The sequence below is a fragment of the Panicum virgatum genome, chromosome 1N, assembly GCF_016808335.1.
Source record: "Panicum virgatum strain AP13 chromosome 1N, P.virgatum_v5, whole genome shotgun sequence".
Classification (NCBI taxonomy): Eukaryota; Viridiplantae; Streptophyta; class Magnoliopsida; order Poales; family Poaceae; genus Panicum; species Panicum virgatum.
Genome location: NC_053145.1, coordinates 60064658 through 60088315, shown reverse-complemented (window position 1 = coordinate 60088315; position 23658 = coordinate 60064658). Strand labels below are relative to the sequence as shown.

Below are 23658 nucleotides of genomic sequence, written 5' to 3'. Positions count from 1 at the left end.
GGCCCACCCGCCCGTCTGGACGTGATCCCAAGCCACGGCCGAAATATTCTAATCAGGCTCCCGCCGGTGTGGTTAACCACCACCGTCGTGAATCTTTGTTGCTGTTAACGTCGTCTCTCGTTCGCACGGCCGCAGAATTTCTTTCTTGTCAAATCAAGCTACCTTTTTTTCAATCACATTGTCGCAATCGCAAGCTCGCGACTTTCCTCCACAGGCTACAGAACCGAGAACTCTCGCAAGTCAGAGGCGTGTATCCACAAAAAAGGTCGTTGGCAAACGTAATATAACAGCTGCTAAGCTACCTTTTGTTTGCATGATGACAGGAGCAAGCACGAAATGCAAACTGGATCAACAGTAGAGTTTCTTAAAACTAAATCCGTGAGGAAAAAAGGTACGGTGCTCCAGCATCTGATCAGAACACGACACCGTGGCTGAGTCATGATCACAGCCAGTCTAAACTTTCTGGTTTTCCTTATCCCATGTAATCGCTTTAGGTAACTGAAATGGTAATTGTGGGCGTGCCTTTCGCCCTCATCCGTGATACTCCCACAGATTCTTATCGGAAGAAAGGAACCCACCCCACCGCGGAAGAGCCAAAACCACCGCACCATCACCATGGAGTCGCTGATGACGCTTAGCGCTCGCGCCTCGCCGTCGCCGCTGCAGCAGCAGCGCCGGCTGCCGGGGCGGCAGCGCGCGACGCCCGTCCGCGCCACGGCCACCGGCGAGCCCGACCTCTCGGTGCGCGTGAACGGGCTGCAGATGCCCAACCCGTTCGTGATCGGGTCGGGGCCGCCGGGCACCAACTACACCGTCATGAAGCGCGCCTTCGACGAGGGCTGGGGCGCCGTCATCGCCAAGACCGTGAGTCGCTCTCCCTCTCGCTCCTCCCCTTCCCGGTGTCCCACCTGCGCGTGGTTGCGTCACGAAGCTGGCACCCTGTTTTTTTGGTCTGAATCCGTCGTCGTCGCGGTGCACTTGAGTACCATCTGTGGGCCGTTGCTGGGAAATTCAGTGTTAAATTGCTTCGATCACGTAAGGAGCTGACGCCATTGCCGTCTGGCCTTATGATCCCGATTTGGGGTGGAGCGTGTACAGCGGGGACCAATTCTAGGTTGCTGAGAACTACTGAATTTGTGCTCGCTCTTAGGTTAATGTCGAACAAGTGGGGGGTAGTGCGCAGTGTGGTTGGTTGAGCGAAATCTAACCGTGGAACCGTGGATGTGCTGATCACGTTAGTTTCATTGTGGGGACAAACCCTATGAGAATTGACAGCAGTTGATAGAATGGGACAATGCAGAGAAACTGCTACTCTGCTAGTCGCGTATGATCAGAGAATTGGCTGTAGCATATACATTTTGTGCATTTTTTCCCACTGTACTACTGACGTATATCACTTGTCCTGGACTCCTAACGACTAAGATAAGCCATGTCTGTCAAACGTGACTAACACATTGTTCCCTGGTAATTTATTGACCTGTATTTGGTGTTGAGCCTAGTTTTTCAGATCAATCCTGTATCCTTCATAGCTAATATAAGAGCGAAGCTTTCACTCTGCTAGTCCAGTTCTGCATCGGATTGGACCTTCTCAATCATGACTTTTAACTTTGTTGGTCCCACTCTGCACTACACCTGTGTCGTCATCACTTCACCACCAATCTGTTCCTTTGATATCTTAACATTGTGGCTAAGCATTGCTGTTTTGGCATGATTTTTAGGTGTCTTTGGATGCTGAAAAAGTTATCAACGTAACTCCTCGTTATGCAAAGCTTCGGGCGGAACCAAATGGGGCTGCCATGGGGCGCATCATTGGATGGCAGAACATTGAACTCATCAGTGATAGGCCTCTGGAGACCATGCTGAATGAGTTCAAGAAGTTGAAGAAAGAGTATCCTGACAGGATACTCATTGGCTCAATTATGGAGGAGTACAACAAAGCTGCATGGCATGAGCTTATTGAACGTGTTGAAGGGTCTGGAGTGGTACCTTTCTTCACTTGTTTATTTTTGGTGCATCTGCATACTTGATCATAATGGAATGCAACTGATATTTGTTTTTGTTAGGATGCTCTTGAGATTAATTTCTCATGTCCACATGGCATGCCAGAGAGAAAAATGGGTGCTGCTGTGGGTCAAGACTGTGATTTGCTAGAGGAAGTTTGTGGTTGGATAAATGAGAAGGCCACTGTGCCTGTTTGGGCAAAGATGACCCCAAACATTACAGATATTACACAGGTCAGTCTAATTGATGCCCATATGCATCGGTGCAGTACTTAATAGTCGCATGCTATCTTTGTTGACCTGAGTCAACAAGACAACAACTAATGGAATTCCTTACTTATTATTTACCCCCTAAATTGTTTCACGCCATTGGCTTGTTTTCAATTATAAGTAGTTTGATGCTTTGATTTAACTTTTGCTGATCCTGCAGAAGACCAGAATAAATCTGATTAGAAATAAGTAATGTGCTTTATATGTACTGTTTTGTCCGTAACATCTTTTATGGTTTTTGGATTATATCAAGTTGTGAGTTCTGCCCCCATTTCTGTAAATGAAACAACATATGTAGCAGCTAACTTATCTCCCTGGACATAGTCTTATCATCCTTTTGGACCTCACACAAAGGTCTGAGCCTCTGAAATCATATTAATTAGTGAATACAAATTTCACATCAATATGTTTACCGATTCCCCAATGGTACCCTAGTACTTTACTGTTGGAATATAAGTGAATTGCCCACCTCTCCCCATCAGCTTAAGCTTTTGGGTTGAACACTGGTCGGTGCATGCAACTCAATATTTACTAAACCGTAGAACTGCTATTTTGTACATTAGATTACTAATTAAGATTTTCTTCTTCTTCTTCTTCTTCTTCTTCTTCTTCTATTTTTCTCAGTATTAGAATTAATTTCCCCCCATCTTGACTTGACATTTTGCAGCCTGCAAGAATAGCTCTTAAGTCTGGATGTGAAGGAGTTTCTGCCATTAACACAATTATGAGTGTCATGGGGATTAATCTCAAAACGTTGCGTCCGGAACCTTGCGTGGAAGGGTTAGATTCAATTCCCTGAGTTATTTTTGTAGCATGCTCATTTATTTGTTACAAAGTTGAAACATCATTTTGTTTCGCAGTTATTCTACACCTGGGGGTTATTCTGCAAGAGCTGTACACCCTATTGCACTTGCTAAAGTCATGCAGATAGCAAGGATGATGAAAGAAGAATTTGCTGATGGACAGTCTCTCTCTGCAATTGGTGGAGTTGAGACTGGCAATGACGTTGCTGAGTTTATTCTTCTCGGTGCAGATACAGTACAGGTGAACTTTAAAATGATAAACAGTGTATTTGCCTACTAATCTGGGAAGCAATATTCCTAGTTCTTTTACTGTGCATACTCATGGCTTCTTCTGGCACATGGTGCTGAGTTGTATTGTTTATTTAACAAACAGCACTTTCACAGTTATCACCTTGCATACCCTGGAAATTGTCTAACCATGACTGACAATCATAAATCCCAGGTATGCACCGGCGTTATGATACATGGTTATCCCCTTGTGAAGAAGCTTTGCGCAGAGTTGCAGGATTTCATGAGAGAGCACAACTTTTCATCGATTGAAGAGTTTCGAGGGTATGCAACCACTTCCCATATCATGATTATAGTGTTTGATATTGTGTTTAAAACCAACTGGAGGAATTGGTTTTTGTTGTACATCCTCTGTGACACTCGTACCTTTCAAATTTCAACTATTTGCCCCATCCTTCCAATCATCACTAAAGCATGCAATAAACTTTTATCAGTAAATCATCAACATGAGAGCGCAGGGCCCTCCATAGTAAAACATAATGCTCAGGGCTGTTGGCTATGCGTATTTTGCTTCCTTTGTATCTTTTGCGGCTACATGTTGTTACTAAGTGGAAGGTGAGTTCTTTAACGAAGACGCCCCTTAAGTCTTAGAAAAGACTGCCCCTTTCCAGAAAGAGAAAATGATGCGGTGTAAATGGGTTGAACATAATCATTAAACAAGGAATTGGTAACAATCAAGTCCTAACTTAAGTATGGGTTCTATAGAAACATTCCTTCTGCCCTGGTTTGCATCCCTGGGCCTACTCTGTGTGAATGATGTGGAAGTGGAACGAAGTCTTGTGTGCTGATGTGATGATTGATTCCTTGACAATTTGACCGCCATTTACTCTGTCACTAGGAAGCTTCTCAGAAGCATCATTAGTTCAGTGCTAGATACGCCCACCACTTATAGAAAATACCTGGGCTGCCCCTTTCCAAGTTGAAGACAACCATGCTGTTATTTTCTACTTTTCTGTTTTTGTTGAATAGCATAAACTAAAACCGGTCTTCGCATCATCTCAGGGCCTCGCTCCCGTACTTCACGACACACACAGATTTGGTTCACCGGCAACAGGAGGCTATCAAGCAGAGGAAGGCCATCAAGAAGGGTCTTCAATCAGACAAGGACTGGACAGGGGATGGGTTCGTCAAGGAGACCGAAAGCATGGTATCCAACTGATGCATCTCCGTGGTCCCTCATCTCTCCCACCATACTTCAACTTGTGACTAAACCGCGTTGATCGTGTTTGAAGAAACACTGTAAAACATTTGCTTCATCCTGTTAAATAATTTAGCATACCAGAATGCCATACCCAAGCATGTAATCCTCATCTGTACATGGATCAGAACCTTTGGCCTTCAATCTATAGAACAAGTCATGAGAAGTTCACATGTCGTTTTCTGCGTCTGGTGATTCATGAACGGTGACAACCGGTAACATTGTGCGATGTATTTTTCATGTGAACACGATATTGCAACACTGAGCTGAGGAATATCTGGACTTGACCTGGTAAGCTTCGAGACTTGAAGTCCAGTACGGGGTCTCTGGAGTGTGTACCCGAGTGATGTGTGAGGACATGCTGGCCTCAGCTTCAGGTCAGGTCCAACTTCAAGTCTTCGCCAATACTAGTACTCATCCGTTCAGTGAAGCACTCGTCGCGTAACTGACGAACATGCTGCAATTGCGAGCTACACGGCATTGATCTGTTGGGCAGGACGACAGGTACCCAGATTCAGTCCCCCGGAGAAGTCAAGTTCACATCACATGTTCAGGTTTCTGGTAACTTCGAGCTAGAACATGTGCCTTCATAAACGGAAATACGGCTAGTCTGATGTTTTCTATAATTTCCCGTTTCATACTCGGCCAACAATCCTATCTTGGTGCCTTCCTAGTGCCGTCTGACAAGGGTTAAAACTCAAAACTGAAGATTATCCCAAGGTAAACACCACGCCGTCAGTCAAACTCGACCCTTTTGGTAAGCACACCAAGGAAATTCATTAGTTCCCACTAGCATCGCCACTCATGTCTCCTCTCCATACCCCATTCCTCTGCCCATATATAACAACCACTCATGACTCATGATTCACACCACAAGAACAAGCAACCTCACTTCCAAAACAAAAAATAAGGCAAAAAAAAAAAACAGAAAGAGATCCCTGTTTGATTTGTCTGACACCAAGAACAAAGTCCTTGACATCCTCACAGCATGTAATAGCAACATGTCGCTAGAGTTCCCAAGGCATGCTACTTGCTGGCACAAGCAATGGCCTATATAGTCAACCAGTAGCAGCCTACCAACAGGACATGGCTGCGGCGCCGGCGTAGTATCGTAGACCAGTCCAGAGAGGCGAGCAGGCAGGTCGCGGGATGGCCGTCGCGGCGGCCGAGAAGGCGGTGAGGTGCCTCGGCCGGGGCTTTGACATGACGTGCGACATGAGGCTCAAGTACTGCAAGGACGCCGGCGGGTGCCTGGTCGAGCGGAGCGGCATGGAGACGGCGCCGCTCGCCGTGCCGGGCGTCGGGACGGTTGGCGGCGTGCCCGTCGACGTCAAGTGCGGCAAGGGCGACCGCGTCCGGCTCAAGTCCGGCGTGCTCGAGTTCAACAAGGTTAGCAATACCGTACCAAATGCTTGTCAATTTGTCATCATCGGATCAGATCATTTGTCGCATTTGAGTTTTCATTATCGGAAGATCGAGGTTTGCTTAAATTTGTCATGTGTATAAATTGTAGGAAAATGTTTTTTAAAGTAAATTTGAGATTTTTGTTTTTTTATAAGTTCATCGTTTGAATCTAATGAAGGAGCGCGCTGTTCAATTAGAAGTTAGCAGTTTCGAAACTTTGCTTGAGTTTCCATTGATTTTGTCTCTGGCTATCTTCAGTCCTCAGTCCTGAATCTCATTTCTTATTAGAGCTAATTGCAGACATATTACAGAATATAGAAACTAATTTCATAAGGGATGCAAGCGGCAGACCGCAAAACCCACATATAGCCTTAATTAAGTGGGTTGCCGCAATAACCCGTGAAAATTTAGCTTATATGTGGATTCGCGGGCTAGCCCACTTGCATCCTGCATTCAGGTGTCAGATAAATTCACTAAAATTGAGAAATAAAGTACGTAGATATATTTTTTGTCACCCTAAATGTGTTGAGTGGACTTTGAGCAAATCTACGTGATCACACGTCCAGAAGCAATCATCAACTTATCTTTAGCAATTTGGAGGGAGAAACACGTTTATTACCCTAATTGTGGTGCACTGTCCATGCCAACTGTCTGCAGTTGAGTGGAATATTACCAACCAGAAAGAGAGAAAAATAGTGAAATATTATTATGGGAGAGTCAAACATATTCTTCTTATTTCAGCATACATTTTGCCCAGGTGATCCTGATCGTGAACTAAGCGTTCCATGTCTTTTTGATCGAATCGAATTTCGTGTAAGTTAGGAGTCCTCCATATATAAACTATTGCACGTCTAGTTGGACGATGCCTCGTTTGACTTTGACCCAGGAAGAGAGCCGTAGAGACTAGAGATCATCCAATTCATCTTCCTCTGCATCATGCTATTTTTTTTTAAAAAAAAGGAATGTTCATGGAGTTCTCAGAGAATCATAGAATGCTGCAGATGTCGGAGCTGTTCAACCAGCGGAGCTCGGTGGAGGGGAAGATCCCGTCGGGGCTCTTCAACGCGTGCTTCGACCTGGACAGCGGCGCCTGGGCGCAGGACGCCGCCGCCACCAAATGCCTCGCCATGGACGGCTACTTCATCTCCCTCTTCGACCTCCGCCTCGACCGCCGCCCGCTCGCGCTCGCCGACCACGTCCTCCGGGACGTCCCGGCCGCCTGGGACCCCGCAGCCATCGCAAGGTTGGTACGCAAATTTAACAGCACAGCGGCACAGTAAAAAAAACTTCGAAATTACTCCGTAAAAAAACTTTTACTGTCAGAGTCTTGTCTCCAATTTATCAGTGCCAGCAAGTCTACGAGAATGGTTCCGGGTGTGTTGAACTCGTAGCAGTTTCGAGCGGCAATTACTAAGCTGCCGACTGATGGTTCAGTCCTGACGCGTCGGCAAAGTTCTTGTGGCCGTGATCCCGACAGCCGATCAAGAACGCAGCATCGCTACAAAGCAGTCAGTTCACACCACGAACAGGTTAAAACTTAAAACTGATGAGCCCCAAGACTCCTTCTTGTGGAGATTCCCGACCAAGAATCCTGTTCACAACACACGTCGGCGGGCGGCGGCTCTCTCGCGGGTAAGGTAACGGCTGTCCTGAAACGTTGGCGTCGCCATGCAAGTACGCCCGAGGACGAAAGAGCTGTGACATGGACAGAGCTTGAAAGGGCTAGACGCCTGCGGAACGACGACGTAGACTTTGCTTGGCTATGGCTTTTCAACAGCAAGTGTTTTTCGATCACCTTTCCGAAACCTCCACGTCACACGCTAGGAACCGCAAAGCGAAGGAGAGCATTTGCAGTTGCAGGACTTGGACTCGTTCAAGGTCTGGGTTCTGGAGGGAAGTTGAGTGAGTCAGTAACTGAAAACACCAAGCAGTTCAGATGTCCAACGTCCAGGATCAGCTGCAACAAACTGGGACAGGGTATTTTATTGCTCTATACACTAAACAACACGGTTCATTACCTATACGATTGCTTTTAGAATGGAGACAGCTAGCTATTCAGCTGATTGAATACGCATCATGTTCTGATCTGTACATACACACCCATAGGTCTTCTCTTTTTTTCCTCGTTAAATTTTTTTGTCCGTCATTGTTGAATCTGAACAAGTCTGAACTCCCATCGAACTTGCCGACAGGTTCGGCATTGACTAGAGGAAGCAGCTCGACACATAAACATACTGCCTGATTTGAAGTATCAGGCAGACGCGTAGCTTTCAGACTCTGAACTGACGCTGACACTGACACTTATCTTGTGGGCGTTACGGACTTGATCCGATCTGGTGGGTGTATGTGCTGTGTGCAGGTTCATCGAGAAGTACGGGACGCATGTGGTCGTGGGGCTGAGCATGGGCGGACAGGACGTGGTGTACGTGAAGCAGCACGAGTCGTCGGCGCTGTCGCCGTCGGAGATCAAGGAGCATCTGGACAGGCTCGGCGACCAGCTCTTCACCGGGGCCTGCGCCATGCCTCCCCTGCGCGGCAAGTCCAAAGACAAGTACAAGGTTCAGATTAAGTAGCAGTTCCTGCAGCAGAAAATTTTCCCCAAAATTACTGCAGTGGAATTCTGAAACTGAATATGCTGAAAATAATCGGTGAAACACTGATACGTTGCCAGATGCCAGAGGCCTTCAACGTGTTCGACGCTCAGGTAGCACAGCAGAGGCTTCAGGCAGGGATCACCACTCTGGTATCCTCCAAAGAGGTACTAACAACTGTTGCAATCTTTTGATAAAAAAAAGCAGGCAGAGAGGAGTTTGCCGAATTGTTCTTCTTTTTCAGGGCGTGACCGTGATATACTCCAAGAGGGGAGGCAACACGACGGTGAGCAGCCACTCGGAGTGGCTCCACACGGTGCCGGCGATGCCCGACCTGATCAACGTCAAGGCCGTGCCCATCACCTCCCTCATCAAGGGCATCGCCGGCGCCGGCTACCTCTCGCACGCCATCAACCTCTACCTCCGATGTAAGAACACCATTGCCATAAGCACATTCGGATCGGACGAATGGCCATCAGACATCAGTCAAGAGTGCTACTAGTAGTTTATCATAAGCGACGCATGGTAACAACTAACAAGAGAAATGACAGTCGAAATGATTGTTACTTACAGATAAGCCTCCTGTCGCTGACCTCAAGTACTTCCTGGATTTCCAGCATCACAAGATGTGGGCGCCGGTGCTCGGCGAGCTGCCCCTCGGCCCGTGCTCCCACCGGCAGGGCTCCAGCCCGGCGCTGCATTTCAGCCCGCTGGGTTCCAAGCTCTATGTCAGCTCAAGCCAGGTGAGGAACACCTACCCAATGCAATGCTAGCAGATTCTAGTCTGGAATTTGCAGGCTTCTTAACCGGTGGGATGAACACTCGTTTCTTCGAAAGATGACATGATCACTGACAAAATTGCAGGTGATCGTTCCTAAATTGCCTGTCACTGGGATGCGGCTGCACCTGGAAGGCAAGAAACACAACCGGTAAGACAGTCTGCTTACTTACCACGGGAGTTCGATCTCGGTGATGGCGGCGAAAACTGCGCGGTTGAGATTACCTTGCGCGTTGTTCAAGGACACGGTTTCGCACTTGCTTACAATGTGGTGGTCCTTCCTCATGCATCAGGTTAGCCGTCCACCTGCAGCACCTGTCGACCTCGCCGACGTTCATCACCGCCGCGCGCCACGACAAGCCGCTGGCGTGGCGAGGGTCGGAGGCGGCCGCCGACGACCGCTTCTACGAGCCTGTCCAGTGGCGGATGTTCGCACGCGTGTCCACCGCGCCGGTCAAGTACGACCCCGGGTGGCTGGGCGCCGGCGACCGCGACGGGCGCGCGGCCTGGGTCGTGACGGGCGCGCGGCTCCACGTCGCGGCGCACGACGGCACCGACGTCCTGCACCTCAGCCTCCTCTACGCCGAGCTCCCCGGCTGCGCCGTCGTGCAGTCCAGGTGGGCGCGTGGCGCGGCGAGGCTGTCCGGGACGAAGTCGAGCTTCCTGTCGGCGAGCGTGTCCTCCGCGGGGTCTTCCGGTGGTGGCGGCAGCAGCGGTTCGCAGAAGGACAGGCAGCCGCAGGGTAAACCGGAGGGCGTCAACATCGACTCCGGCGTGCTCGCCAGCGGGCCGCCGGTGCCGGTGGCCGCCCAGAGGATGCTGAGGCTCGTAGACACCTCCCAGGTGACCATGGGGCCGCAGGACAGCCCCGGGTACTGGCTCGTCACCGGCGCAAGGCTCGACGTCGACAACGGGAGGATCTCGCTGCACGTCAAGTTTTCCTTGCTTGCCCCGGCTTCCTGACAAGCATCCAGAGATTGTACAGTTTTCTGATGCCCAAAACTAACCACCGTAAGAACACGCATCTTGTTTTGCCTTTTTTTTTGGTTTTGCAACCATTCTTTCATGTTTTGGTTCTGGTAAAAGCATTGTGAATGTTGCTGCAAGGTAGCAAATTAACATTGCAAACGACATGAATCATTTTATTTTTGTTAAGGGAAAAGTCTGGTTTACACCCTCCAACTATCGCAAAAGTCTGATTTTCAACCTTCAACTAGAAACCGGACAACATAGGCCATCCAACTGTCAAAATCGGACAATTTTGGCCCTGGGGTGATTTTGAAGGTGGTTTTCCATTTTGTGAGAATTAAAAAATATTCAATTTTACACTAAAAAATTTATAAGTAATTCATTTTAAGTCAAAAAATTATGAAATGGGTATCAAAAGTTTTCTAAAAATATAACCTATCTATTGTCACATGATGACTTGTGAGTTATTCAAATCTAATTTTTTTATATTCATAATATTTGGCTACTTAAAGTTATGCCTATTATTTTTAATAACTAAGATTCAAATGGAGCAATAATAGATAGGTTACATTTTTAGAAAAATCTTGGTATTAGTTTCATATTTTTCTGATTTAAAGTGAATTAATTTTGATTTTTAAAATCTAATTAGATTTATTTAATTTTTTAGAAAATGCAAAACCACCTTAAGAACCACCCAGGGCCAAATTTGCCCGGTTTTGACAGTTGTATGGCCTATGTTGTCCAGTTTCGTAGTTGAAGATTGAAAATCAGACTTCTATAATAGTTCGAGGGTGAAAATTGAATGTTTCCCTTTTGTTAATTTTAGTTTCATACAGTTCGGTGCAACCCTTGTAAGTTGTAGGGAAAATCACAAAGTTAAAAAAAATAAGGACAAAATTACAATTTTATAACAAAACAGGGGTAGAAACGCTTTTACCACTTTTTTTCTTCTTTTGACGGGTCCTTCATAAATGACCCAATTGTGTGATATTTAATTCTATATATATGGATTGTCAGTTCAAATGCTGTCAAAATTTTCTGCAATTCATGTATATAAAATATCAACTTACTGATTTAATACAGGGGTAAAAGCACAATTATCACAATAAATAGGGGTAAAAACGCATGAGCAAAGATGTCCATTTATCTAAAAACTAACACTGTTAGAGGGACTTAACAGACTAAGGGTAAAGTCTTCATTCGTTTTGAATTCATGGGGGTATAATCACAAAGTTAAAAAACAAGGGCAAAATCACCATTTTATACCAAAACAGGGGTAGAAAAGCTTTTACCCCGTTGTAAGATACTAAAATCTATGAACAGAATGTATGGCATGACCGGCAACCAAACATTGCTGAGGAACAAGGGCACAGATACACCATTGTTACTAGACTGGGAACACTATTTGACCCGATCACAGAATCATGAACGTTAAAAATATTCATAAGCAACATATCTGCAGTTAATCATACTAAGAAAAGGTATAAACTTTACAAACTTCAGCAAAAGGCGAGAAAAGAATCAAGGTTCCAATGCAAATCAATCTGCAAGCATGAAGTGAAACGATAGCACACAAAAGTTCCAGGCTGCATATACAAAAGTTTGCTTTCCTTGATCCATCAGACCATTCACGCACCACAATTAGCATGCTGATTGCAATATGTACATAGAAAACCTGCTGGCAAATGCTCAATGGAATCTCAAGTTCTGATTCATATTATTCAGGAGGAATGCCAAATCGGGCTCCATCTTCCTGAGGAAATTTCTCCTCTGCTTGATGCATAAAAGCCTGTCGTATACGCACCATGGAAAGCTGATAAGATGTGGTCGATCGTATCCTTCATTGTAGCTGCCCCAGTACTGTGGGTGATAAGTAACATGATACCAAGCTGAGGCCTTGGCCTCTATGGCATCTTGACTAATTCCATCCTCACCTGTGCTCATCTCGCTGAACCATGACCTAGCTTCTTTCCTCAAAGATCTCACTGCCAGTCTTATTGCATCAGCATCACTGCTCTTGGTGAAATTCTTTGCCATCTTAAGAATACATCCACTGATTATCTCAGCTTCACTTTTTATGCCATAGTGGTCCATAAGATTACCCAACTTGAAATCGTATTCTTCCTTAAACTCTATAGCCTCGGAAATGTAATCCTCATAGCCATCAACAATCAAATCAGTGTCATAAGACCGTCTTGCCACATCCCTTGTAAAGTGCTTTATGTGAGGTGTGTGCTTCTTTATTTCCCTGTAGAGCCTCCCGATCACACCACTCGATTCATAGGTGACTTTGTCGAGCTTCTCCATAAAATCAGGATACTCCTTGACATGTAGCTCAGGTGGAATCAGAGCCGGGACTCCAGTCTTTGGGAAATCAACAGCTACAGAAAAGAGCTTGGCCAGTTCTTTACATGGCTCACTTTCAGCCTTCAGAGGTTCTTTATCTGCAAAGACCACATGCGCATTGGCAATAATCCCCAGACTCTCATTAACTATGTAGTTTGTGAAATACTCCTCTATTTCCTGCACAATATAACAAGATCGATCATTTCGAAGCATGGTATGAGATATGTTCACGAGTTGCAGAAGATTCTGTCTATTGGAATATAACTGCACCTCGAGCACAGAAAGTTAAACTCTGAGAAATACGACTAAATATTTTATTGTTCAGAAGAATGAGAACCAGGCCAGTGCGAAAGCAACTCATAGACCAACACACAACCTAATGATAGCATTGATGAAAACAGATTCTGTTGGTGTATATGTGAGCCCATGTATAGAGGCTCATCTAGAGGCACATGTACAGAAACTATATATCCCACCCTTCTAGGGTTTGAAGGAATAGACAATTATTCTCTCCAACATGGTATCATTAGCCAAGGGTTTCCTCTTCTCTCTCCCTCCCATCCCAGCCGCCCGCAGCAGCCGCCGCCGCCGGCCTCCTCCTCCCCCCTTCCCCTCTCCTTCCCTCCCCTCCCTTCTTCTGCTCCGCGCGCCGCATGGGCCGCCGCCCCGTCCTCTGCCCCTGCAGCCGCCGCCGCCGCCCTTGTCGCGCTGGCGCCCCTGCCTGCGGGCGCAGGAGGCGCGGACGGCGCGGGGGGCCCAATCCGCCGCCGCCGAGGCTCGATCCGGCCCCTCCCGGCCCGCTGCCCCCTGCCTGCCGCTGCCGGGCCCCAGCAGCTCGAGGCTGCGGGCTCGGGGGGCGCGGGGGCCTCCGCCGCCCAGGCTGCCGCCGCCGCCCACCGCACCCAGACGCCGCCTGTGCAGCCCGACGCCGCCGCCGCCGCCGCGCAGGCCGTCGCTGCCGGCAAGCAGCCTGCCGCCGACGCCGCACCCGATCCCGCGGCCCTCTGTGGGCAGCAAGCCGACGCCGCTCTCGCCGCGGCCCTCCTTGCCGCCAAGACGGAGGCCGCGTCGGCCCAGGAGCGGGTCCGCGTGGCCGCCCTCGCTTGGGAGCGCGAGCGCGCCACGGCCGACACTCTCGCTCGCCGGGTCGCTGAGGCGGAGCACTACATCCTCCTCCCCGACCCGCGGCCCGCCGTCCCCTTCGTCAAGCACGCCGCCTCCTCTTCCCACCAGGCCTCGCCCTCTGGATCTGGACCCCGGCACGACCCGACCGACTTCATGGTTGCCCAGCTCCACCTTCAGGCTGCCGGCGTCCAGAACATCAGGGCCCTGGTCACCGTCCTCCTCCTACGGACGCTGGCGGGACCAGGTCCTCCTCGCCCTCCGCAGCTACGCCCTCGACGGCCACGTCCTCCTCGACATGCCGATCGAGGCGCGGGATGTGGTGTGGCTGCGCCTCGACGACGTCGCCATGTCCTAGATCTTTGGGACCATCTCCCTAGATCTTCAGGACCTCGTCAGGACCCACGGCGGCACCGCGCGACAGGCCTGGGTGGCACTCGAGGGGCAGTTCCTCAGCAACGCCGAGTTCCGCGCTCTCCAGCTTGACGCCATCTTCCGCACCTTCGAGCAGGGAGACCTCTCCGTCGATGAGTTCTGCCGGCGGATGAAGGGTATGGCTTATGCTCTTCACGACCTCGGGTGTCCGGTGTCTGATCGGGTCTTGGTGCTCAATGTCGTGCGCGACCTGAGCAGCACCTATGACCACCTGAAGACATGGATCACCCGCCAGCGGCCCTTCCCCTCCTTCCTGCAGGTCCGGGACGACCTCACCCTTGAGGAGATCACCAAGGGTCTCGCGCCTGGATCGTCCTCGTCCACCCCCACCGCGCTAGTTGCTGCTCCACCGACTTCCTCCGCCGCTCCTGCCACCTCCCTCCTTGGTGCTGCTCCCGCCGGGCAGGCCGGAGGTTGGGGGGGCATGGACGTCGTTGGCGGGGGGACGGGGTGGTGGTGCTGCTGGTGGCCTTGCTTCTGGGGGTACCGGTACCGGTGAGGGCCGTCAGGGCGCGCCGCCTCCGACTCCGGCTCCCGCTCCCGCTCCTGCCCCTGCCCCTGCCCCTGCCCCTGCCCCTGGAGGTACGCCCTGGCCATCCTTCAGCAACCCATGGTCAGGGCGCATCTCGATGTGGCCCTTCCAGGGTTGGAGGGGAGGGGGGCTCGTCCTCAACTCCAGCCGGCGGCCATGTTCACCGGTATTGCTCCCCTCTTCGCGCCGTCCTGGACCCCGCCCGCTCAGCCCAGCCAGCAGCCGACCTGGCCTGAGGGGTGGGACCAGGCCGCTCTGGCGCAGTCCTTCAGCACCATGGGGCTGACGCCGCCGGTCAGCACCGAGTGAATCGCCGACTCGGGTGCCTCCTTCCACACCACCCCAGATGCCGGTATCCTCTCTTCTGTCCGACCCCCACACCCCTCTTGTCCTTCGTCCATCATGGTTGGTGATTGGTCTTGCCTTCCTGTCACCGCCGTGGGTTCTGCTCCTGATTCTTTTCGTCTTCCCAATGTCCTTGTTGCTCCTCAGATGATTCACAATCTTCTTTCCATTTGCCAGTTTACTACTGACAATTCTTGTTCCATTGAATTTGACTCTTCTGGTCTTACTGTGAAGGATTCGGCTTCCCGGCGTCCGCTCCTCCGATGTGACAGCTCGGGGCCCCTTTATACTCTTCGTCTTCCTGCTTCCGCTGCTCCGCCTTCGACTTCTTCTTCGTCTGCTGCTTTTGCCGTGACGCCGTTTTCCACCACCTGGCACTAGGGGTGGAATCGAGCCGAGCCTCGACTTTTTTCGAGCTTTCTTCGAAATCAATATATTCGTATTTATTATAGTCTCCCGCGTTGTTTGATATGCAACTTCAAATCGAGCATAACGAGCCGAGCCGAGCCTGCCAAAATTGACTTTTGTTCCAAATCGACTAATCTTTATTTTAAAAAAAGAACGAACGTAATCGAAGCAATTTTGAAACGAGCCACCGAGCCAGGTTAACGAGCTTTTTTTCCAGCCCTACCTGGCACCGCCGGCTTGGTCACCCCGGGCGCGACGTTTTGGCTCAGCTGAGTCGTAGTACCGATGTTCCATGTACTAGGACTCCTGCTGAGCACCTCTGTCATGCGTGCCAGTTAGGTCGTCATGTTAGACTTCCTTTTTCTTCTTCTTCGCATGCTGCGCATGCCTTTGATCTTGTTCATTGTGACCTGTGGACATCTCCTGTACTCAGCATGTCTGGCTATAAATACTATCTGGTGGTGGTTCATGATTTTTCTCACTACTCTTGGACTTTTCCTTTGCGCGCCAAGTCTGAGACCTTCTCCACCCTTCTCCACTTCTTTGCCTAGGTGTCCACTCAGTTCGGCCTCACCATTAAGGCCGTTCAGTGCGACAACGGGCGTGAGTTCGATAACTCCACCTCCCGTTCCTTCTTCCTCTCTCGGGGTGTTCAGCTGCGTATGTCTTGTCCGTATACCTCTCCTCAAAACGGCAAGGCTGAGCGGATGATTCGCACGACGAATGACGTCGTGCGCACCTTTCTGATCCAGGCCTCTTTGCCCCCCGCGCTTCTGGGCTGAGAGTCTCCACACCGCCACCTACTTGATTAACCGTCTTCCGTCCACTACTTCTCCTGCTCCCACTCCACACCACGCTATTTTCGGTACCCCTCCTCGCTACGACCACCTTCGGGTCTTCGGGTGTGCGTGTTACCCTAACACCTCCGCCACCGCTTCTCACAAGCTGGCGCCCCGCTCGACTCGTGTGTTCCTCGGGTACTCCCCTGACCACAAGGGGTACTGATGCTTTGACCTCACCTATCGTCGAGTCCTTATCTCCCGACACGTCGTGTTTGACGAGTCAGATTTCCCTTACTCCACCTCCTCCACACCTTCTCCTGACCCCGAGCTAGATTCACTGTTTTCGACTGACCCGGTGGTTCAGCCACCGTTACCTGTCTGCCCTTTTCCTGCAGGTTTTCCCGATGCACCGGCACCGCTTCTGGTGACCCCTGCTGCGCCGGGCGCGGCCCCGGTGCCCGCGGTCGTGCCACGCGCGGCCCCCAGACCTGTCGTGCCGTGCGCGGCCCCGGGGTATCCTGCTATGCCACGCGCGGCCCCGGTGCCTCACCCTGCACCTGCGCGGTACGCTCAGCCGGTGCAGGTGTACCAGCGTCGTTCGGCGCCGCCTCCGACTCCGGAGGCTCCTGCGATGCCTTCACCGGAGCTGTCGCCGCCGCCGCCTCCGCCGCCTCGCTCTCGAGTCGAGCCGGCGGTGTACCACCCGCCAGCCGTCCATCGGGATCCTCGGCATATCCATCCCATGGTGACTCGGCAGATGGCGTCTCAGGCCGTGGCTCTCTCCGCCACCGAGGTAGAACCGCGGGTCTCTCTGGTACCCTCCTCTGTCTGCGACGCCTTGGCGGATCCTCACTGGCGTCGCGCGATAGAAGAGTACGCGGCTCTTCTTGCTAACCAGACGTGGGACCTCGTACCGCGTCCGTCTGGTGGCAATGTGGTCACAGGCAAGTGGATCTGGACGCATAAGCGTCGGGCTGACGGCACCCTAGAGCGCTACAAGGCTCGCTGGGTTCTCCGGGGTTTCACCCAGGGCCTGGTGTGGACTATGATGAGACCTTCAATCCAGTGGTGAAGTCTGCTACTGTGCGCACGGTCCTCTCGCTTGCGCTCTCTCGCTCTTGGCATGTGCACCAGTTGGATGTGAAGAATGCATTTCTTCATGGCACTCTGTCAGAAACAGTATACTGCTCTCAGCCAGCGGAATTTGTGGACTCCAGTCGTCCGGACATGGTCTGCCGGCTCAACAAGTCTCTCTATGGTCTGAAACAGGCTCCTCGGGCTTGGTATTCTCGGTTCGCCACGTTCTTGCTGACATTGGGGTTCACCGAGGCCAAGTCTGACGTCTCTCTTCATCTACCGCCGTGGGGATGAGACTGACTATCTGCTGCTCTATGTCGATGACATTGTGCTCACAGCCTCCAGTCAGCAGTTGCTTCGGCGCGTCATCTCCTCTCTGCAGCAGGAGTTTGCTATGAAGGATCTTGGTCAACTCTACCACTTCTTGGGCGTCACTGTTGAGCCTCGCCCGTCTGGTCTTCTCCTTCACCAGCAGCAGTACGCACTTGACATTCTGGAGCGGGCTGGGATGACTGATTGCAAGCCCTGCTCCACTCCTGTCGACACTCAGGCGAAGCTGTCTGATGACCTGGGGGATCCAGTGGCTGATCCTACTGCCTACCGGAGTCTGGCCGGTGCCTTGCAGTACCTCACCTTCACCAGGCCGGACCTCACCTACGCTGTTCAGCAGGTCTGCCTCCATATGCATGATCCCCGGGAGTCACACCTTGCTGCGCTGAAGCGTCTCCTCCGCTACGTCCATGGCAATGTGGACCTCAGCCTGGTTCTTCACCGCTCGTCCTCTGCTGAGCTGGTTGTCTACACCGATGCTGACTGGGCTGGCTGTCCGGATACTCGCCGCTCCACTTCCGGCTACGCCGTCTTCCTGGGCGGCAACCTGGTCTCCTGGTCGTCCAAGCGGCAGCCGGTTGTCTCCCGCTCCAGTGCCGAGCCGGAGTACCGGGCTGTCGCTAACGGCGTGACAGAGGCGTTCTGGCTATGCCAGCTCTCGGCGGAGCTCCACAGCCCGCTCGCCAAGAGCACGCTCGTCTACTGCGACAACGTCAGCGCCGTGTATCTCTCCACTAACCCCGTCCAGCATCAGCGGACGAAGCATGTGGAGATCAACTTGCACTTCGTGCGCGACAGGGTCGCCGTCGGCGATGTTCGGGTTCTCCATGTCCCGACCACCTCCCAGTTTGCCGACATCTTCACCAAGGGTCTTCCCTCCTCGACGTTCTTGGAGTTTCGCTCCAGCCTCAACGTCGCCGGTGGCTAGTTATGGCTGCGGGGAGGTATTTGCCCTTTGTACTTTCTTCCTGTCCAGTCTTGAACACCGCTGCGCCGGTTGTTCAGACTGCGAGAGGTTGTTGGCTTTCTTGTTGTCCAGTCTTGAACACCGCTGCGCCGGTAGTTCAGACTGCGGGGGGGTGTTGGTGTATATGTGAGCCCATGTATAGAGGCTCATCTAGAGGCTTATGTACAGAAACTATATATCCCACCCTTCTAGGATTTGGAGGAATAGACACAATTATTCTCTCCAACAGATTCAACTGTTACTATTAGTAACAATGCCATGGAAGATGAATGGCTTTAAATTAAAAACTACCTCAATTGTAACATCATGATCTAAGGTTTCTGCAGGCGCTGGAGTATAGTCCATAGGATCCACCATACGACGTGGAATCAGAGATTGATCCCAAGAAACAAAATATATGTCCCCATCAAGATCACTTCCTGAACACTCATTGGGGTGCGGCCTGCATCCATGAATACCAGAATTTGAAAAGGGTTTAGAGTTATTTTAAAAAACAAGATTTAGAGAAGAAAGGTCATAGTGCAAGGATTAGCATCCACATGAGTCATAAATAGACAGCATCATATCCATAAGTAATACCAAACTAACTAATGAAAAGGTTAAGCAATCTGAAACTATTAACTTGGCATGCAGTTACATTCAAAAGATTTCTATTGGTGAAAACATATGAAACCAAGAATTAACACGTTCCAAGAAAAAAGCTTGTTGAAAATTACTAGAAAACATGACAGTATATTGTTAAAATACTTGCCTTGGTCCCTGTTGTGGAAAGACAACACAGTCAAACATGTGGTGCAGATCAGGAACATCGACAGCATGGAGAACCCGTACATCACCGGGGTGGAGGCAGGGATTTTTGGCTACGACTACTTTTCCTGTTACAACAAATTTGTCATGGTCATCTGCACGGTTAGAAGCTTGAATGAATACCTGGCCATAATTCAGTGTGCGGGTTTCATCCAAGCATCCCATCATTGCCCGCCCATGCTTGATAAATATTCTTGACTTTGTTTTCAGTTCTAGCAGCTTGGATGCTCTAAAAGTTTGTAGCAGCGTGGAAAGATATGGTTCATGATCGGGCTGGTAGCCACACGACAACAATTCCTTAACTACATTAGTCACTTCTCCCATGGGCATAAGTTCAATTGCTTCACTAGCAGCTTGTGGTTCGGTTACCATTCTGTTCAACTGCCTGACAGCTTCCTCCTGCTTTAGTTCAAAGACATTACCACTAACTCCGAGTGTTGATAGAAGAGTAATCAACTGTCGATTCAGGAAACAGGGCTGGTACTTGCTGTATGCAAGGACATCGAGAGTGATATTTTCAGACTGGAACTTTGACATGCTTTTTCTCAAAGAAAGCTTACGATTCGATCTTGGATCAACAGCGACGACACCTTTGTAACCACCATACCTTATCTGAAAAACTGAAGGAGCAAAGCGTTTCAATTTGCACTTCATAGCCACCTCCAGTGCAAAATTAGCTGAGATCTTTCCAACTCCATCAGAGAATATGTATTTCGTGCCATTTGTTATATCTGGAATTTCTTCCACCTCATACTTGTGTACCTTTAAAGTTTCCGTTGAGGAACTAAAAGATTGACCAAGCCTTGCAGCATATTTTGCCACATTTCTGATATTGCAAAAGTCCCCCATCCACTTCCTGATGTCACTCGCAGTCAATCCTGGCCGAGAAGCAAACATCCATGCAGAGTTATCTCGGAGCTGGCTTGAGGAAAAGGCAAGAAACTCAAAGTGCTTGTCACCAATACTGATGCCATTTGAAAGGACTGACAGAACTCTATTATACAGAGCAGTTCTCCTTGCATCATTTCCAGAAGCAGAACGAGGTGATAAATCAACCGAACGGAGCTTCTCGCAGTCCTCATCAACAAATGAAATCCGAAGGAAGTTATCTAAATCAGCAGAGAAATGCCGTACAACACGATTGGAGACATTTATCTCAGGTCCATAAAAATACACTTTAGCAGGGGTAACTTGCACCCTGTGGACATAAACCAATCCATCACCCAGAGAAATATTAGATGATCTTTGCAGTGCATAGCGCAATTTCCGAATTCTTGAGTATTGCACAGATAACCAATTTGTTGGATTCAAACAGGTGCTTTTCAGATATGACATCTTTAAAAGTGCGCGCTTTATATGGTCAATAGGTATAAATTTTGGGCTAACATAATGGAAGAAATGGTCATCAACTGTTGGCCCACTGAGTGTCCCATTTTGAACCAAATTATTGACTTTGAAGAGTATCTCATAAGGGACCTCTATGTAATCAGGAGATTTCACAATTGGAACAAAGTAGTTACCACATGAATATGAATACCCTTTCTGACATTCAAAGTCAAGATTGTGCTCTTTATAGTAAACAAAGTAGTCAGCAATGTTTGGGAGCTCACACTGTTGTGGCACCTCCAGACAGAGAATAGATGATTGGCCGATGCTAGCTGATGGAGTAAAATCAATTGTCCTGGTCCATTGTTCATCTGTGTCATCCCTAAACCAGTTGAAGAAAGGATCCTCATACATAAGACCTGAACGGCGTGGTAGCAATTCATAAATTTTAGGGGCTGCCTGAACCTGAAACATGACAAAAGTTTTGAATACATTTGAACTCTAAAGCTCAAAACATTCACCAAATAGCAGCATTTCTAAGTAGCTGAAAAATTGATAACTGACTAGTGACTACCATGGTGGATCACTGATTGGATGGGTGTAATGTTAGGAATTAGAAATATGCTAAACATAATCTTTGTTGACTGGATTTCCCAGTATACTAGAAAGGATAGAGCCATAAGAAGAAAAGGTTGCCTGAATGAAAAAGGTGTGCAGTTCATAGACAAAAATACAAAAAATAAAAGGAAAATGCGAAGACAAGCACATTAGTAAGAAATAACTCATCAATTAGTCGGTAATGCAGTTCATTCTTGTAGTCGGAAAAGATATAGCCATAAAAAGGAAAAGATTGCTTAAACTAAAAGGTGTACAATATATAGACTTGTACAAAGAAAGCAGGAAGATGTATAAGATAAGACAGACATAAGAAATAGCCCATTCTTGTACTCAGTAATGCTTACATCACTTAGTTCTGTATCTTTCAGAGGATTAAGAAGGTAGAACCTAAAAAAAATGCAGTTAAATGTCCAATAAAGGTGCATTGTACAAGAAACCAACCTGAAACAAAAGGAACTTTGTCCGTGACCTATAAGCAGGTGGACGATGAAGCTGCATCTCCCATATACTCTCATAAGAAAGTTCAAGTTTATATTTAATAAGGTTGTAGGAGATGTAAAAGTAAATCTTTTTCATATCAAATCCAAATTGAACCGAAACATTCCTTGCACTGAAAAGGCCAGATAGAATGTTTTCCTTAACCAAGCAACCCAAATGCAGCACTGCATCATCTAGAGAAAACATTGCAATTCTTGGTCTTGGAACAATGTCACGATCAGCAGGTCTGACTTTCAGATAAAAGCGTCCACTCCGGAGAACATTTCTTTGGGCCACATTTTCAACCAATGAAGCACTTTCCTGTGTCTGGAACTGAACTATAGCAAAAGCCTTTGAGGTTGCAGTGATTTTCTTTGGATGCCTGAGTTTGAGAGCATAGATGGTTCCAGCACCGGCAATTCGCTCCAAAAAATCCTTGACATACTCGGCACTGTCAGTTAATGCAAATCCTGACACTTGAATAGTCCTGCCCATGGTGCATATCACAACTACAACAACAGAATTTGTGATAAGATCAATTAGTCATTAGAAAGGACACATAGATATGGATATATAAGGCAGAGCTAGTCTTCAGGAACCACATATTTTACTTGTCCCTTACTCCTTGTAGATTCTACATTAAGGAAGCAAACAAGGAGATATGAAAAGAAGAAACATAAGCGTGCAAAACCCTCGCTGGTTTACTGGAATTTGGTGATCCTAGGAATCTGCGTATTTGGATAATTAGGTATCTGATTCTATATTGGACATAATTATATCTTACATAATTAAAGCGTCTCATGTTCTCCTGAGGAACCTAAATCATGGCAATGCTGTTGCATAAACATGGCGAGGGAACCAAACACGGAAAGGCCCCTCTTCAGTAAACAAAAACAAACAGACACCACTCTTGTAACTGGTCGGCAGATCATATTTCGTTCACAGCAGTAAAGTTTTCACCAAATAAAATGATCGTTGATCATCATCAGGGATCTGGGATCATACACGCGCGTAACCCCCAACTTCTCCACTGTTGCCTTCTCCACATTCAATCCTCCTCAAAAATAAATTGTTAAATTTCTAAAAAGGAAAAAATACGAAGGGTCATCACATTCACATCTATTATTAGCAGCTCCCGTAGCTGACCCCCTAAAAGCCTTCCTCCCCCGACTAAACCTCCACGGAAAAACCAGGCATTACCACCAGATCACCCTCCTGGCGCCACCTGGAAGGTCGGAAAGGGCACGCAGCTCCGCAACAAATCCGCGGATACTAACAGGGGCGCCCTAAAACTTAGCAGCACCCAGTGCAGACTGAAGACACGCACCCGCAAAGAGGGAGAGGCGAGATTCCGCACCCCGCGCGCTCTCCGGCGAGCCGGAGGCGACCGGGACAGGAAGTGGGGAGGTAGCGCAAGAGATCGCACCTTCCTCCCGTTGCGCTGCCCGCCGATCAGAGCGCGATGATCTTTTTTTTTTCCGCCAACAACAATGGGGTGAGTGCGGACTGCGGAGGGAGACTTGTGGACTCGCGGTGGAGGCGGTCAATGTGCACGTAACATTTAAACGCTGACGGGATGGTGGGCCCGGTGGTTCAGGGATGAATTGGATAGGGCCGCGGCGCGGAGGTCGTAGCGCCGTCGATCTGCCTGTTCGGCTGGGATGGTTGTTTTCCTGTAGCGGCTGGTAGAATAGTGTTTTGTGAGGGAATTTGGCACTGCAGCAGCTGGTACTGTAGCGACTGGTACTGTAGCAGCTGGTAGCTGTATGTACTCGAATACTCGAG

At 49.1% G+C, this 23658-nt stretch overlaps 3 protein-coding genes across 6 annotated transcripts; 2 read left to right on the top strand and 1 right to left on the bottom strand.

The window, feature by feature from the left end:
• Positions 1-536: 536 nt before the first annotated feature.
• LOC120657171 (dihydropyrimidine dehydrogenase (NADP(+)), chloroplastic-like) lies at positions 537-4736 on the top strand. Its single transcript, XM_039935437.1, has 7 exons — positions 537-864; positions 1719-1982; positions 2064-2234; positions 2938-3050; positions 3131-3314; positions 3516-3625; positions 4364-4736. The coding sequence occupies exons 1-7, from the start codon at positions 616-618 to the stop codon at positions 4518-4520; spliced, it is 1248 nt and encodes a 415-aa protein (XP_039791371.1). The 5' UTR covers positions 537-615; the 3' UTR covers positions 4521-4736.
• A 615-nt stretch (positions 4737-5351) lies between these two features.
• On the top strand, positions 5352-10506 carry LOC120657170 (MACPF domain-containing protein At1g14780-like). Its single transcript, XM_039935436.1, has 8 exons — positions 5352-5948; positions 6965-7206; positions 8323-8521; positions 8635-8721; positions 8799-8982; positions 9128-9297; positions 9419-9483; positions 9626-10506. Exons 1-8 carry the CDS (start codon positions 5709-5711, stop codon positions 10293-10295), a joined length of 1857 nt encoding a protein of 618 aa, XP_039791370.1. The 5' UTR covers positions 5352-5708; the 3' UTR covers positions 10296-10506.
• A 1129-nt stretch (positions 10507-11635) lies between these two features.
• LOC120657169 (probable RNA-dependent RNA polymerase 1) lies at positions 11636-23450 on the bottom strand. Of its 4 annotated transcripts, none has more exons than XM_039935433.1 (5): positions 23300-23418; positions 21838-22388; positions 19397-21243; positions 18937-19087; positions 11636-12824 (listed from the first exon to the last, which is right to left on the bottom strand). In XM_039935433.1, exons 2-5 carry the CDS (start codon positions 22366-22368, stop codon positions 11991-11993), a joined length of 3363 nt encoding a protein of 1120 aa, XP_039791367.1. In that variant the 5' UTR covers positions 22369-22388; positions 23300-23418; the 3' UTR covers positions 11636-11990. The 4 variants fall into 4 exon arrangements, with proteins under 4 accessions (XP_039791367.1, XP_039791366.1, XP_039791368.1 ...); XM_039935432.1 differs by having other exon boundaries at positions 21838-22382; positions 23201-23403; XM_039935434.1 differs by lacking the exon at positions 23300-23418 and adding an exon at positions 22485-22588 and having other exon boundaries at positions 21838-22382.
• Between the last annotated feature and the right edge of the window lie 208 nt (positions 23451-23658).